The sequence below is a fragment of the Eschrichtius robustus genome, chromosome 12, assembly GCF_028021215.1.
Source record: "Eschrichtius robustus isolate mEscRob2 chromosome 12, mEscRob2.pri, whole genome shotgun sequence".
In the NCBI taxonomy this organism is placed as follows: domain Eukaryota; kingdom Metazoa; phylum Chordata; class Mammalia; order Artiodactyla; family Eschrichtiidae; genus Eschrichtius; species Eschrichtius robustus.
Genome location: NC_090835.1, coordinates 89,091,107 through 89,107,635, shown reverse-complemented (window position 1 = coordinate 89,107,635; position 16,529 = coordinate 89,091,107). Strand labels below are relative to the sequence as shown.

At 39.0% G+C, this 16,529-nt stretch overlaps 1 protein-coding gene across 6 annotated transcripts in view; it reads right to left on the bottom strand.

The window, feature by feature from the left end:
* The window catches only part of GPLD1 (glycosylphosphatidylinositol specific phospholipase D1), a 59,713-nt gene that overhangs the window by 32,841 nt on the left and 10,343 nt on the right, over positions 1-16,529 (bottom strand). For all 6 annotated transcript variants that reach the window (XM_068558356.1, XM_068558354.1, XM_068558358.1 and 3 more), the window contains 3 exons: positions 4,438-4,516; positions 975-1,072; positions 365-475 (listed from right to left, as the gene is read on the bottom strand). In XM_068558356.1, the coding sequence (XP_068414457.1) occupies positions 365-475; positions 975-1,072; positions 4,438-4,516 (288 nt within the window). The remainder of the gene's footprint in view (positions 1-364; positions 476-974; positions 1,073-4,437; positions 4,517-16,529) is intronic.

Here is a 16,529-nt window from a genome sequence, read left to right as displayed (position 1 = left end):
CTTACTTTTAAATACGGTAGAACCAAGTAGTAGGTATTTATACCTTTGTTAAGAGGTACAGCTTGAATAAAACTTACAATTTCTCAAATACTGTTTGTGACTAAAACAGAATATCACATCCATCGCTGTTTTCAGTGCACATTAGTCATTCTGCCCACGTGGATGAATTTACCCGGGAAGCAAGAAGAGTAAGAGGAATGAACAGGAAAGATGGAAATCTAACAAATACCGCGTTGGGCAAAGTCTTGTTTCCATGTGAATCTGAATAACCTAAAGTTTTCCTTTTCCTCAGAGGGTCAGTTTTGGATCTTGGGTATGACAGTATCACTCCCATAAAGCCATTAACCTGAAGATATGTACTCACGGCTCCCATTGTCCTAAGGAATCCTTGTTCAATACCCAGGCTATGCCAGCTGACATCTGCCACCATGTGAGACGTAATTCCAAACAAGAAAGCTACCAATTTCTCTGTGTCCTGCCAAATAAGCAAATTAGAGTTGTGTGTGTGTGTGGGGGGGGTTATTTTATAACAATCTTATTAAAGGATTAATACAGATGAATTCATTTCCATCATTGAGACTTCACAAAAAAATCAGAGACAGGTATACTGTAGTTTCCCAAAAAACACAAAGGACTTTTTGAAATGTTTTCGAGTGCCTTGGAACTGCTTTCAGATTAATTTACTATTAGAACAAAATGACCAAGTGACATAGCCCAAACTTTAAAAAACATCATTTACTGCAGATAAAATTGAAGGTATAAATTTCAAAACACAAACACAAAACCGTCACTTATTCAGGTATTAACTAGCCATCTACTATGTCCCACGTGCTGTGTTCGGCACCGCAGGCACAACAGTGAGCAGCCCTCACAGAGTCTGGGCTGGGGCTGCGGGTCACAAATGGGATTAATGTAGGAGCAGAAAGAGTACCTGGCAGGAACTGAGTATCTTTAGGGTTAGAGGCTGTGCCTACCTTATCCCAGGGAAGGGGATAGTTCTCCCGGATATAATGAACGCTTGCATTAAGAAATGGAGTCCAGTGAGTGCTCTCTGACACTTCATGGAATTGTCCTGACAAAACAAAAGCAACCCTCAGAATTCCTCCTTAAAAAGTTGGACATTCTCAATCAAATCTTCCACCACCACCTGATGTGTTGCTGCGTCCCTTCGCCTTCCCTCCAAGCCTCTTATTTTCCTGAGTCAGTGTTCCAAGGAAGCCTCTAGAACAGAAGGGCCAGTCAAAAGAAAAAGGAGCCTTAACTGCTCATAGCATCTGGAAACAGCTGGGCTGCAAGAGAAGCTGGAAGTGTTTAAGTTCTCTGCCCTAAAGCTAAGGAGATAAGTTGTCCTTTTTTTTTTTTTTTTTTTTGGTTTTGGGTTTTTTTTTTTTCAATCTTCTTTTCCATCACAGTCAGTCTCCCTAACAGCACAAAAGACAAAAGTAGATACTCCAAAGGCTTTCAAGCATTTGAGTTTATAATATTTTTAAATGGGGTGTCCCATATGCCTCTTTATTCCCGCAGGAGGGGTGAAAAAGACAGGAACTGACATCTACTCAAAACCTTCAAGTGCCAGATTCTTCATAGAGTGTCACATGTCACAGGGGCACTCAAAAGCAAAACTCCAGAGTCAGATCTCTCAGGTCAACTTTTTTATACTGTTGTTAAACTAAAAATAACCTAATCGGTTTTTGTTTAATTGAAGTATAGTTGATTTACAATGTTGTGTCAGTTTCAGGTATACAGCAAAGTAATTCAGTTATACATATACATCTTTTTCAGATTCTTTTCCATTATAGGTTATATAGTTCCCTGTGCTTGATACAAATGAACTTATTAACAAAACAGAAATAGACCCACAGACATAGAAAACAAACTTATGGTTACAAAAGGAAAAGGGAGGGAGGGGGATAATTTAGGAGTTTGGGATGAACAGATATACACTATTATTTATATATATATATATAAACAACAAGGACCTACTAACCAGTTTTAAGTCATTGGTTCCTCTGAAAATGATTTTCAAGAATTTGTAACTAAGCAATCTGATTTTCTCCAACAGTTTTCCTAGAGATAAACTTTACCATTCCTGTTCTACAGAATACAGCAAAAATCCAGAATTAAGTATAGCAGTAGCTCTTTTGACAAAACTTCATTTAACCAAATTGCCAGATTAACTGAAGCTCCTTGTTCCCTCTGTAAATCATATGGACTGAAAGCAAAAGAAAGCCACATCCCAGGACTGCTGGATGTTGGCAACTAGCGGGCCACTGTGCATAGGCCCAAGCATCTTGGTCCTCGTGGCTCTGCTATAGTTTATGGTAGGTCAGCCATGTCTGTTTCTAATCCTGTTTATTAAGCCAATTGTCCTTGTTACTGTGATGATAGAATTTAAGTAGGTAAATTGATGAAATATGAGTTCAAAAAGTGGCTTCTTTGGCAACTAAGTATCTAAGAAATTTAAGTCCTCTCGAAAGATGCAATAGAAGTGAATCACCAAAGAAGAAAAAACTGTTGAAGTAGATATGTATGAGAGAAAGGTAAGATTTAGAAAAACTGGGAAAATCTAGCAGGAGTCTGCGTGAAATTCCATGTAATTGGTACATGTTTTATAATCCTAATTGACCTTTTCACTTCAGTCACATACTGGTCCCAATCTTTATAAGAGATAAGAGGGTATATCTTATCTACTGATGTATTTTTTAAAAAAAAAGGGCTTCCCTGGTGGCGCAGCAGTTGAGGGTCTGCCTGCCAATGCAGGGGACACGGGTTCGAGCCCTGGTCTGGGAAGATCCCACATGCCACGGAGCAACTAAGCCCGTGAGCCACAATTACTGAGCCTGCGCGTCTGGAGCCTGTGCTCCGCAACGAGAGAGGCCGTGATAGTGAGAGACCCGCGCACCGCGATGAAGAGTGGCCCCCGCTTGCCACAACTAGAGAAAGCCCTCGCACAGAAACGAAGACCCAACACAGCCATAAATAAATAAATAAATAATTTTTAAAAAAAAAGAGAGAGAGAGAAAATGCTGGAGTTTGCATTCCTCTTACACTCTTCTCAGAACCTTTATTATTGTGTTGGGTTTTTTTGGTCTCTAAAAAGGGCATATGTTAAGCAAAAGTATCTCAAATTTAATTGACAAAAAAATCATTTTTACTTCTTTCTTTTTTTGTGTAAGATATCAAGGAGATGTTAAAAATATCAAGAGACATTAAAGCCTCCTAAATACAGTTTGGTAAATGCTAAATTAGAAGTTATAGGTTATTCTATTATTAGAAAGAACTACAACAAGCAGGCAAAATATAATAATAGGATAGAGAAAGGACAGTGAACAGACTAAGAGGGAAACAGGAAAAAAAGACCGTATAAATAGAGAAACACAAAAGCTGAGTTATCTGGGATCGTAACTAAAGGCGTGAGTAGCTCTAAACATTTCATTGACTTTAAAGGTATCACTGTATTGGAAAAAAATGAGATAATGGCTGATGACCCTAAGACTCCAAAAATGGTTTATGTGGCAACCCTATATACTGGATGTCTTTCATTGGTCCCCCCAGACTCACTTTCCATCCTTCTCTCTCCTGCACTGTTCCTCTGAGGTGACCGGCTTCAACTGAATACTTTGTCCTCTGGCTTGGGGTGGGCTGGGTTTAGCCAATGGGGAGAACTGACAGGAGATCAGAGAAAAGGAGGAGAGAGAGGGTGGGGTATTCACTCTCCCAGCTCCCCTTCTGTGGGGTCACAGTGGGCTGGCTGCGTCCCTGACTCAAGGTCTGGCCCCATCAAGCGACCCTCTCCCCGCAGCTCTGTCTGCTCCCTCCCCTGCACTATGCCCTGCAATTTTCTTGTATCCTGTCCACACCTTTGTAAACTGTCCCCTTATAAAACTCCCCTCAAATTATTCAGTTTGAGTGTATCTTCTACGCCTCCAGGGGCCCTGACTGAAACAACTCATAAGCCCAGTTCACTAATAACACTACCTTGGATTTGCATAAGACTTGACAAAATAACATGCATTAATGCCAACAGCAATTCAGTAAAGCTGCAAAGCAGGCATTAATTACTATTAATTAAATAGTAATTAATTAGATATTACTGTGTTATAGATGTGGAAACTGAGACTCAGCATGGAAGTGACTTTTTCAAGGTCACATGCTAACAGACAACATAGAAGGAACAAAAACTCAGACCTTTTGATTTCTTTCAAAATGTTTTCTCTTACTGCCATGAAGCAGGAAAGCAAGTCAGGGTGCTTAGAATAAAGCTTTCAGAATTTCTATGCTTAAGCAGGTAAGTTTTGGTTAAATGGAAAATGTACCTAAGTCATTGATCAACAATAGTGGAAAATATAATGTGTTATTTTATATTTTCTTGAGTCCTAGCTATTCCTATCAACCAAGGAAAAGTGACATCATTTGGTCTATAAATCTTCAGCTTACCTCTTTCGCAGATTCTGGGGTAAAAGGCGTCAGGAAACACGGTTCCAGCCTGATATGCATCCTGGTGTTCAAGTAACAGCTGGGGAGCAGGAAAATATAGAGATTAGAGGGCAAGTGTCAACAGTCTGGGAAAAGCAGGCCCAGTCAATCTCCAGGTATGGGAAGTTAGAACAATGTGATGGCGGGGAGGGGGGTGATGGAAGGAAGGAGTGAAGGAAGGAAGGCGTAAAAAAAGAAATTATAAAAATTCATGTATAATCCAAACAGCAACCTACCACATATAACTTCAAGTTCTTTCCTACCAAAAGCAGACAGGCTGATTAGGTAGTAGCAAAAATCACCTGTTTGAATTTTATCTCCTTTCACTTTTTCTGTCCACCCAGTAGAGCAGGATTTCCCCAAGGCTATTTCACTGACCCAGAACTGGTTTGTGGTAAAATTTTCAATGATCTAGTGACAATCAGTGAAATGAGAAAAATACAGACATATATACATATATATGTGTGTATATATATATATACACACACATATGTTTAGAGTTGCTACCTGTGCTTTAGAGTAAGATTATATCCTTTATAAGTTAAAGGTTAAGATTACAACCTTTTGGAGGGTTAAAAAATATCCTTTCTCCCTTTAAAATGACGTACAAGTCAGTGGTAGAGGTGTTCTTTTCAGCATTCTTCCTTGGTGGCCTGGCTCACTCCATCCCATTCCGACTCCCTTATGGCTGTGCCCAGATGCACGCCAGAGTCTAGAAAATGAAGACTACATTTCCCAGCCTCTATCGAGGAGCCCACTTCTCCCTCTTTTGCTCCTTCAGCCAGCACGGAAGTGCTTGGCCTTTCCGCAGCAAAGGTGGAGGGGGCCCAGGTGATCACAGGCAGAGTGCAGGGCATCTATTTTGCTCGTATGGAGGGTGGCTGAGGTGATGAGCCCCCAGAGCCAACAGTCAAGGTGGCGGCTTCTTCCTTTCCAAACCACACAGGAGACAGCTGGACGTGGAGCTAGTGAATGGGACAGTGGCTGGCTGATTGCATGGTGGCCCTGGCAGGCCAGTTCTGCGTGTTTTCCTGGGAATCCGTTCTGGACACTCAGCTTAGAGCTCGCTCCTCCATTTCTCACAGTTCATCAGCACTGAATCCCCTAATACATGGTCTTATGCCCCTCTCAGCATATGCTAGCCAGAGGGGTTTCCATGGTCTGCAAATGAACTCTGACACCATGGGCAAAGTAGAAGTCTGGCACGCCAACTTTTTAATTTTTCAGTAGGGACTTACTAATAACATAGGCTATATATGAAAGCAACAAAGAAGTACCTCAAAGAACTTAAAACATAAGGAAATATAGTATCATCTACTTTTTGTTTTTGCTTTTTCAAGCAGTGTCTCATCCCCAGTCTTCTAAAGACAGAATCTCTTCCATACTGATCGGTGAGGCTGACCATAGGGGTACAAGGCCAGCATATCCACTCCCACTACAGTGCTTGGCTCAGAGCTGCACATTTGATGGAAGCTAGTTCAGCTAGAACTTTCCCCAAGACTTCTCAGCTAGAGCTGTGGGGAAGATGCCTTCCTCACATCAGGGATTTTAAACTTAGAGGTTGAGTCCTGGACGGCCAGTGTCTTCCACTGGGAGAGAGAGCACCATCTAGACCTCTTGGTCCAGCTCTTTCCCAGGGCTATCAGTTGCATGAACCCATAAAGTCTCCTTCTTTTCTAAAGATAGCTGGGGTTGGACTTTTGCCACTTAAAAGTAATAATTAACCTTATTGAATATTTACCTTCCAGCCACTGTTTTTCACTGTATATGCATTAAGACTTGTTGAATCTGCATCTCCCAGTGAGGCAGTGTTATTTAACAGGGAAAAATAATTCTAAAGTAAATTTTTAAAAGTAAAGGTGTCAGAAAAATAGTCAAGAAACTGCTAGGGGGAAAAAAAGTACAGAGGGAGGAGGTATCCTTCAGATATAAAAATGTATTTTTAAGCTACAGAAATTAAAACAGTATGATATCAGAACCAAAAGAGACAGATCAATGAAACAGAATAAAGAGTAAAGAAACAGACTCAAGCATAGATAATAATTTAATGCATGATAGAAATGAATAAAGGACGGAGTAACAATTGTGTTAGCACAATCCCACGGCAATGAGTATTCCATTTTTGCAGGGAATCCATACTTAGCCTAGGTGACGCTGACTTGAAGTTGACATTACCAATAACAAGTCACTGGATCCCTATCATGCTTTATGTCAAAATGATACAAGATGAATTAGGGAGTTAAATGTCAAAAATAGATCCATGAAATTAACAAGACACATTTTAAGTGAATAATTGTATAATCTCAGAGTGGGAATGATATTTCTAAGGAAAACATACAGGCAGAAACCATGAAAGATGATGCACTTAACTACACAAAAATTTAAATGTTTCTGCATGGTTAAAAGCATCAGAAACAAATTTAAGAGAAAAATAAATAACCACAAGAATCACTTGACACATGACAGGCTACTATCTTTAATAAATAAGCCATTCTTCACATCAAGATTAGTATTGTAATAGAAAAATGAGCAAAAGACATAGGCAAGGGCTTCCCTGGTGGCGCAGTGGTTAAGAATCCTCCTGCCAATGCAGGGGACATGGGTTCGAGCCCTGGTCCAGGAAGATCCCACATACTGTGGAGCAAACTAAGCCCATACGCCATAACTACTGAAGCCCACATGCCTAGAGCCCATGCTCCGAAACAAAGAGAAGCCACCGCAATGCGAAGCCCGCACACCGCCATGAAGAGTAGCCCCCGCTCGCCCCAATTAGAGAAAGCTCGCGTGCAGCAACGAAGACCCAAAGCAGCCAAAAATAAAATAAATTTATATAAAAAAAAAAAAGACATAGGCAATTCACAGAAGAGGCAATAGAAATAGTCAATAGACACTTGAAGTATATTTAACCTCATTAATAGTAAATCAATAATTTAAATGTCTGTTAAACCAATAACAAAATACCATTTTCACATATAAAATTGGCAAAAATGAAAAAATAATTTAAAAAAATAGACCATAAAAGTGAATCCATTTCCAAATCTGAACGTAAAGAAGTTTCAATGAAATACATGAACAATTAAGGATATTAACCCTTTCTTGGTCATGTATGTCTTCCCTGTGTTTTCTTTCTTTCTTTTTTTTTTGTTTATTTGTTTCTGGGCCAAGGGGATTTGACTAGCAGGGCCAGGGCTGAAGGGATTTTCCAGGTAATGGATCACATACAAGGAGATCTAGCGTGTAAGAATATATATTGAGGATGATGGAGGCCAGGTTTCTCACTGTTGGAGAAAGGAGCTACAGATACACACATGGAGAAAGCTAGAATAAATCCTGTGCTGATGGGTTGGAACTGGAGATGTTTTTGTGTGAACTCAGGGTTTTAAAAATAGGTAAAGAGACAGACACAAAAGCCAACTTCAAGTGAAATCTGGAACAGTTTGAGCATCAAGATAAATAATGTTAGTAATGTAATATAAACCACTGAATAAAATAGGAATCCATGACTGTATACCAATATAAAGAAAGAGATAAATGGGGAATAAGGGAAAGCTCTACCTTACAGCAGAATGCTAACTAATAAATGTAGAAGGAATGATGGAATCAGATAAACAATTTGGCAACCATCAAAATTATTTCAGGCAAGAATAATCAATGGATGCTAAAAAGTTTGATGAGAAACAGGATATTTACATTACTTCAATATATCTCCTCACAAAATATTTACTTACTAATTAATTTAAAAAGTAGAAAATATTTATTAACTTTCCAATATAAAAATGTGGCAGACACCATCTTAACCAAGTGATAAAATTAACATCAATAGGACTTCTGCTTCCAGAAGTGGGTGTACTTTTCCCTATTCTTCTTGCTAAATACAACTGAAACCCTGGGCATTGTATACAGAACGAATATAAGATGACTCAAAGGTGGAGATAAGTATGCAGATTGGCTAAGAAACTCAGGACCTGAAGAATAACACTGTGGTGAGTTCTGTGGATTTTCTTTTTACTTCATGTATCCCAAACTGGATAATGGAAAAGCCAGCCACCAAGAAACTCCAATGAATATAGACAAAACAAAACAATGCCACAACAAAAGCCTGCTCTTTCTAGCCACAGAACCAGGAAACGGACAGCCTAGCAAGACAGAGGACTTCTACACAATAACCTCTCTACTCCAGGTAAACACCACAGAAAAACCTGTGGCCCCACCGTTCCTCACCACCAGCTAAGGTCTAGTGGGGAGCCTAGACTTGTCCCCTCACGAGGCTGCAGTACGGTGCTCCAGCGCCCCAACTACAGTGGTATCAGAAAAGGCTAAGGAGGAAGCCAGGACTTTCATCCCTGTCATCCTGCCCCCTACCCCTACCCTTTGACGTCAGTGAGACCATGAAGAGAGCCTAGGCATCCAATCCCAACTGGCAGTAACAAGGAATCTCTCCCCATCCCCACTGGGGAGGGGGGCAGTGTCAGAAGAAGCCCAGGGGAGGTCAGGACATCCACCTCCAGTCAGCAATAAGAGGCCACCCTCTGCCTTCTGACATCAGTAGAGGCCATGGTGAGGAGCAGCAATTAGGCACTCCTACCCCTCCTGGCCAGAGAGGCATCAGGGCAGGCCCAGTGGGGAACCTTGAATTCTAACCCCAGCTGGCAGTTAGGAGGCAGTGTCCCCTGACCCCTTCCCCGACCTGAGTGGTATCAGAAGAAGACAACTAAAACAGGAAGTTTAAATAAGATCCAGAGTCTCATAACCTAATACCTAAAATGTCCAGGTTTCAATCAAAGATCCCTCATCATACCAAGAACTAGAAAGATGTCAAAAGGAATGAAAAGAGATAATCAGTAGATGCCAGCAATGAGATGGCAGAATTTTTTGAATTATCTGACAAATATTTTAAAGCAGCCATCATAAAAATGCTTCAGTGAACAATTACGAACACAGTTGAAACAAAAAAAAAGAGTCAAAGAAATAGAAGATATAAAGAAGAACTGAATGGAAATTACAGAACTGAAAAATACAATAGCTGAAATAAAAGTTCAGAAATGGTACAAGTTGACATCATGTGCCTTCTGGTAAAAGGCAATGAGAAGAATACAGCATCACTTCAATGGTCTATAATATTTTTGCCCAAAAATAACCTGCAGGAGAATCTAATCATGAGGAGCCATCAGACAAAACCAAATGAAGTTGCATTCTACAGAGTTACTGGACTGTACTTTTTCAAACTATTGAGGACAATAAAGACAAGGTAGGCCTGAGGAACTGTTACAGGTTGGAGGAGATCAGACAACTAAACACATGCTCCTGGAACCATAAAGTATATTGAGACAACTGGTGAAATTTGTAAGAGCCTGAGGATTGGGTGATAGTGTTATTTCAATGTTGATTTCCTGATTGTGATTATTATACTGTAGTTATATAGATACATATAGTAGTTATATATATGTATATGTATATATATGGTGTCCTTGTTTTTAGGAAATATAGTCCCTCCTTATCCATGGTTTTGCTTTCCTTGGTTTCAGTTACCCATGGTTCAAAAACATTAAATGGAAAATTCCAGAAATAAACAATTCATAGTTTTTAAATTGGGTGCCATTCTGAGTATCATGATGAAATCTCGAGCCATCCTGCTCTGTCTGCCTGGAACGTGAATCATCCCTTTGTCCAGTATATCCTGCCCATTAGTCTCTACTATTAGATCTACTATCAAGGTAGCACAGTGCTTGGGTTAAAGTAGCTCTTATCTTGCTCAATAATGGTCCCAAAGCACAAGAATAATGATGCTGGCAATTTGGATATGCTGAAGAGAAGCTGTAAAGTGCTTCCTTTAAGTGAAAAGGTGAACACTGTAGACTTAATAAGGGAAGGAAGTGTATGATGAGTTTGCAAGATATACAGTAAGAACTACTGTACAGTAAGAACAAACCTTCTAGTCATGAAATTGTGAAGAAGGAAAAGGAAATTTGTGCTAATTTTGCTGCTGCACCTCAAACTGTAAAAGCTACAGCCACAGTGTGTGATTAAGTGCTTAGATAAAATGGAAAAGACATTAAATTTGTACAATATTTTGATAGAAAGACCATATTCACATAATTTTATTACAGTATATTGTTATAATTGTTCTACTTTATTATTAGTCATTGTTGTTTCTCTTACTGTGCCTAATTCATAAATTAAGCTTTATCATAAGTATGAACATATGTATAGGAAAATACAGTATATATGAGGTTCGGTACTATCCACGGTTTCAGGCATCCACTGAAAGTCTTGGGATGTATCCCCCAAGGATGAGGGGAACTACTGTACACAAGGGTGTGTTGAAGGGTAATGATTACCATGTCAGCAACTAACTCTCAAATGGCTCAGGGGAAAATCAATACGTATACAGAGGCTCAAAAGGCAAATAGGATAAGTTATTGACAACTGGGGAAATAGGGTAAAAGGCATACAGGAATTATTTGTCTAATTTTTTCAACTTTTCTACCAGTTTTAAATTATTTCAAAATAAAAAGTTAAAATAAGGAACTGGTTAAATAAATTATGGTACAGAAAAGTATGTAATGGTTTAAAATTATTCTGAAGATGTCTACTGATATGGACATGAACAGATATATGACTATATCTCTGATATGGTAAATGACAAAAAAGGCAAGTTTACAAAATAACACGTAACTTAAAAAAAGAGAGAAAGTGCTAATAAATGCAGAGAAAATGCCTGGCATGATTTAAAGCAAAATGTTAACATTGGTTATTTCTAAGATTTTTTTGTTTTTGTTTTTTTTTTTACAATGAGTTTCTATTAGTTTTATAATCAGAAAAGACGAAATCTAGTCTATGGGCAGTGAGGGAGGAGCAGAGCAAAGAGAGGACAGCAACCAACCAAATACCCTTGTTTTGATTTCCTGGTTAACGTACCACATTCTGTTTATTGTTGTAGAAAGAGAATAAAATCAGGGCCATAATGACCACCAACGTGAGGTACACTTGGTTCTTACAGTTCTTATAAATTAATAAGCTTATAACTTTCTCAGCTTTATGCATTAGTCTCTTATTAACTTGATTAGGGTAGGTCAAAGTCATTAAAATGTAGTCACCTCTGGATGTATCAGCAAATGATAATCCCAGAACCAACAAAACTCAGACCCCGAGTGTGCAGGGCTTGCTGAGATACCGCCAGCCTGTGGGGGTCTGTCTAGCATCCTTCGGGTAACCTCCCTCTGTATCCTTTCACCAAACTGGACCGATGAGTCCAGCAGTCACCAAAGAGCAGGTTTTAGTAGGGAGAAAGAGAAACTCCTAAGATTCTCACATATGGAGATATAAAATAGATCACCAATCCTTGAAAAGGGATTTTTTGACAACATGATAAAAGGTAAAGTAATCCCTATCTGTCTTCATAAGTTAAAAGGGGGGAGGGGGGCAAGATGGCGGAAGAGTAAGACGCGGAGATCACCTTCCTTCCCACAGATACAGTAGAAATACATCTACATGTGGAACTGCTCCTACAGAACACCCACTGAACGCTGGCAGAAGACGTCAGACCTCCCAAAAGCTTTATTTTATTTTATTTTATCCTCTTTCTTTCTTTCTATTTTTTTCTCCCTTTTATTCTGAGCCATGTGGATGAAAGGCTCTTGGTGCTCCAGCCAGGCATCAGGGCTGTGCCTCTGAGGTGGGAGAGCCAACTTCAGGACACTGGTCCACAAGAGACCTCCCAGCTCCACGTAATACCAAACGGCAAAAATCTCTCAGAGATCTCCATCTCAACATCAAGACCCAGCTTCATTCAATGACGAGCAAGCTACAGTGCTGGACACCCTATGCCAAACAACTAGCAAGACAGGAACACAGCCCCATCCATTAGCAGAGAGGCTGCCTAAAATCATAATAAGGCCACAGACACCCCAAAACACACCACCAGACGTGGACATGCCCACCAGAAAGACAAGGTCCAACCTCATCCACCAGAACACAGGCACTAGTCCCCTCCACCAGGAAGCCTACACAACCCACTGAACGAACCTTAGCCACTGGGGACAGATACCAAAAACAACGGGAACTATGAACCTGCAGCCTGTGAAAAGGAGACCCCAAACACAGTAAGATAAGCAAAATGAGAAGACAAAAAAACACACAGCAGGTGAAGGAGCAGGGTCAAAACACACCAGACCTAACAAATGAAGAGGAAATAGGCAGTCTACCTGAAAAAGAATTCAGAATAATGATAGTAAGGATGATCCAAAATCTGGGAAATAGAATAGACAAAATGCAAGAAACATTTAACAAGGACGTAGAAGAACTAAAGAGGAACCAAGCAATGATGAAAAACACAATAAATGAAATTAAAAATACTCTAGACGGGATCAATAGCAGAATAACTGAGGCAGAAGAACGGATAAGTGACCTGGAAGATAAAATAGTGGAAATAACTACTGCAGAGCAGAATAAAGAAAAAAGAATGAAGAGAACTGAGGACAGTCTCAGAGACCTCTGGGACAACATTAAATGCACCAATATTCGAATTATAGGGGTCCCAGAAGAAGAAGAGAAAAAGAAAGGGACTAAGAAAATATTTGAAGAGATTATAGTTGAAAACTTCCCTAATATGGGAAAGGAAATAGTTAATCAAGTCCTGGAAGCACAGAGAGTCCCATACAGGATAAAACCAAGGAGAAACACGCCATTACACATATTAATAAAACTATCAAAAATTAAATATAAAGAAAACATACTAAAAGCAGCAAGGGAAAAACAACAAATAACACACAAGGGAATCCCCATAAGGTTAACAGCTGATCTTTCAGCAGAAACTCTGCAAGCCAGAAGGGAGTGGCAGGATATACTTAAAGTGATGAAGGAGAAAAACCTACAACCAAGGTTACTCTACCCAGCAAGGATCTCATTCAGATTTGATGGAGAAATTAAAACCTTTACAGACAAGCAAAAGCTGAGAGAGCTCAGCACCACCAAACCAGCTTTACAACAAATGCTAAAGGAACTTCTCTAGGCAAGAAACACAAGAGAAGGAAAACACCTACAATAACAAACCCAAAATATTTAAGAAAATGGGAATAGGTACATACATATCAATAATTACCTTAAATGTAAATGGATTAAATGCTCCCACCAAAAGACACAGACTGGCTGAATGGATACAAAACAAGACCCATATATATGCTGTCTACAAGAGACCCACTTCAGACCTAGGGACACATACAGACTGAAAGTGAGGGGATGGAAAAAGATATTCCATGCAAATGGAAATCAAAAGAAAGCTGGAGTAGCAATTCTCATATCAGACAAAATAGACTTTAAAATAAAGACTATTACAAGAGACAAAGAAGAACACTATATAATGATCAAGGGATCGATCCAAGAGGAAGGTATAACAATTGTAAATATTTATGCACCCAACATAGGAGCACCTCAATACATAAGGCAAATACTAACAGCCATAAAAGGGGAAATCGACAGCAACACAATCATAGTAGGGGACTTTAACACCCCACTTTCACCAATGGACAGATCATCCAAAATGAAAATAAATAAGGAAACACAAGCTTTAAATGATACATTAAACAAGATGGACTTAATTGATATTTATAGGACATTCCACCCAAAAACAACAGAATACACATTTTTCTCAAGTGCTCATGGAACATTCTCCAGGATAGATCATATCTTGGGTCACAAATCAAGCCTTGGTAAATTTAAGAAAATTGAAATCGTATCAAGTATCTTTTCCGACCACAGCGCTATGAGACTAGATATCAATTACAGGAAAAGATCTGTAAAAAATACAAACACATGGAGGCTACACAATACACTACTTAATAACGAAGTGATCACTGAAGAAATCAAAGGGGAAATCAGAAAATACCTAGAAACAAATGACAATGGAGACACGACGACCCAAAACCTATGGGATGCAGCAAAAGCAGTTCTAAGAAGGAAGTTTATAGCAATACAAGCCTACATCAAGAAAAAGGAAACATCTCGAATAAACAACCTAACCTTGCACCTAAAGCAATTAGAGAAAGAAGAGCAAAAAAAACCCAAAGCTAGCAGAAGAAATCATAAAGATCAGATCAGAAATAAATGAAAAAGAAATGAAGGAAACAATAGCAAAAATCAATGAAACTAAAAGCTGGTTCTTTGAGAAGATAAACAAAATTGATAAACCATTAGCCAGACTCATCAAGAGAAAAAGGGAGAAGACTCAAATCAATAGAATTAGAAATGAAAAAGGAGAAGTAACCACTGACACTGCAGAAATACAAACGATCATGAGAGATTACTACAAGCAACTCTATGCCAATAAAATGGACAACCTGGGAGAAATGGACAGATTCTTAGAGATGCACAACCTGCCGAGACTGAACCAGGAAGAAATAGAAAATATGAACAGATCAATCACAAGCACTGAAATTGAAACTGTGATTAAAAATCTTCCAACAAACAAAAGCCCAGGACCAGATGGCTTCACAGGCGAATTCTATCAAACATTTAGAGAAGAGCTAACACCTATCCTTCTCAAACTCTTCCAAAATATTGCAGAGGGAGGACCACTCCCAAACTCATTCTACGAGGCCACCATCACCCTGATACCAAAACCAGACAAAGATGTCACAAAGAAAGAAAACTACAGGCCAATATCACTGATGAACATAGATGCAAAAATCCTCAACAAAATACTAGCAAACAGAATCCAACAGCACATTAAAAGGATTATACACCATGATCAAGTGGGGTTTATTCCAGGAATGCAAGGATTCTTCAATATACGCAAATCAATCAACGTGATACATCATATTAACAAATTGAAGGAAAAAAACCATATGATCATCTCAATAGACGCAGAGAAAGCTTTTGACAAAATTCAACACCCATTTATGATAAAAGCCCTGCAGAAAGTAGGCATAGAGGGAACTTTCCTCAACATAATAAAGGCCATATACGACAAACCCACAGCCAACATTGTCCTCAATGGTGAAAAACTGAAACCATTTCCACTAAGATCAGGAACAAGACAAGGTTGCCCCCTCTCACCACTATTATTCAACATAGTTTTGGAAGTGTTAGCCACCACAATCAGAGAAGAAAAAGAAATAAAAGGAATCCAAATCGGAAAAGAAGAAGTAAAGCTGTCACTGTCTGCAGATGACATGATACTATACATAGAGAATCCTAAAGATGCTACCAGAAAACTACTAGAACTAATCAATGAATTTGATAAAGTAGCAGGATACAAAATAAATGCACAGTAATCTCTTGCATTCCTATATACTAATGATGAAAAATCTGAAAGTAAAATTAAGAAAACACTCCCGTTTACCATTGCAACAAAAAGAATAAAATATCTAGGAATAAACCTACCTAAGGAGACAAAAGACCTGTATGCAGAAAATTATAGGACACTGATGAAAGAAATTAAAGATGATACAAATAGATGGAGAGATATACCATGTTCTTGGATTGGAAGAATCAACATTGTGAAAATGACTCTACTACCCAAAGCAATCTACAGATTCAATGCAATCCCTATCAAACTACCACTGGCATTTTTCACAGAACTAGAACAAAAAATTTCACAATTTGTATGGAAACACAAAAGACCCCGAATAGCCAAAGCAATCTTGAGAACGAAAAATGGAGCTGGAGGAATCAGGCTCCCTGACTTCAGACTATACTACAAAGCTACAGTAATCAAGACAGTTTGGTACTGGCACAAAAACAGAAATATAGATCAATGGAACAGGAAAGAAAGCCCAGAGATAAACTCACGCACATTTGGTCACCTTATCTTCGATAAAGGAGGCAAGCATATACAGTGGAGAAAAGACAGCCTCTTCAATAAGTGGTGCTGGGAAAATTGGACAGGTACATGTAAAAGTATGAAATTAGAACACTCCCTGACACCATACACAAAAATAAACTCAAAATGGATTAAAGACCTAAGTGTAAGGCCAGACACTATCAAACTCTTAGAGGAAAACATAGGCAGAACACTCTATGACATAAATCACAGCAAGATCCTTTTTGACCCAGCC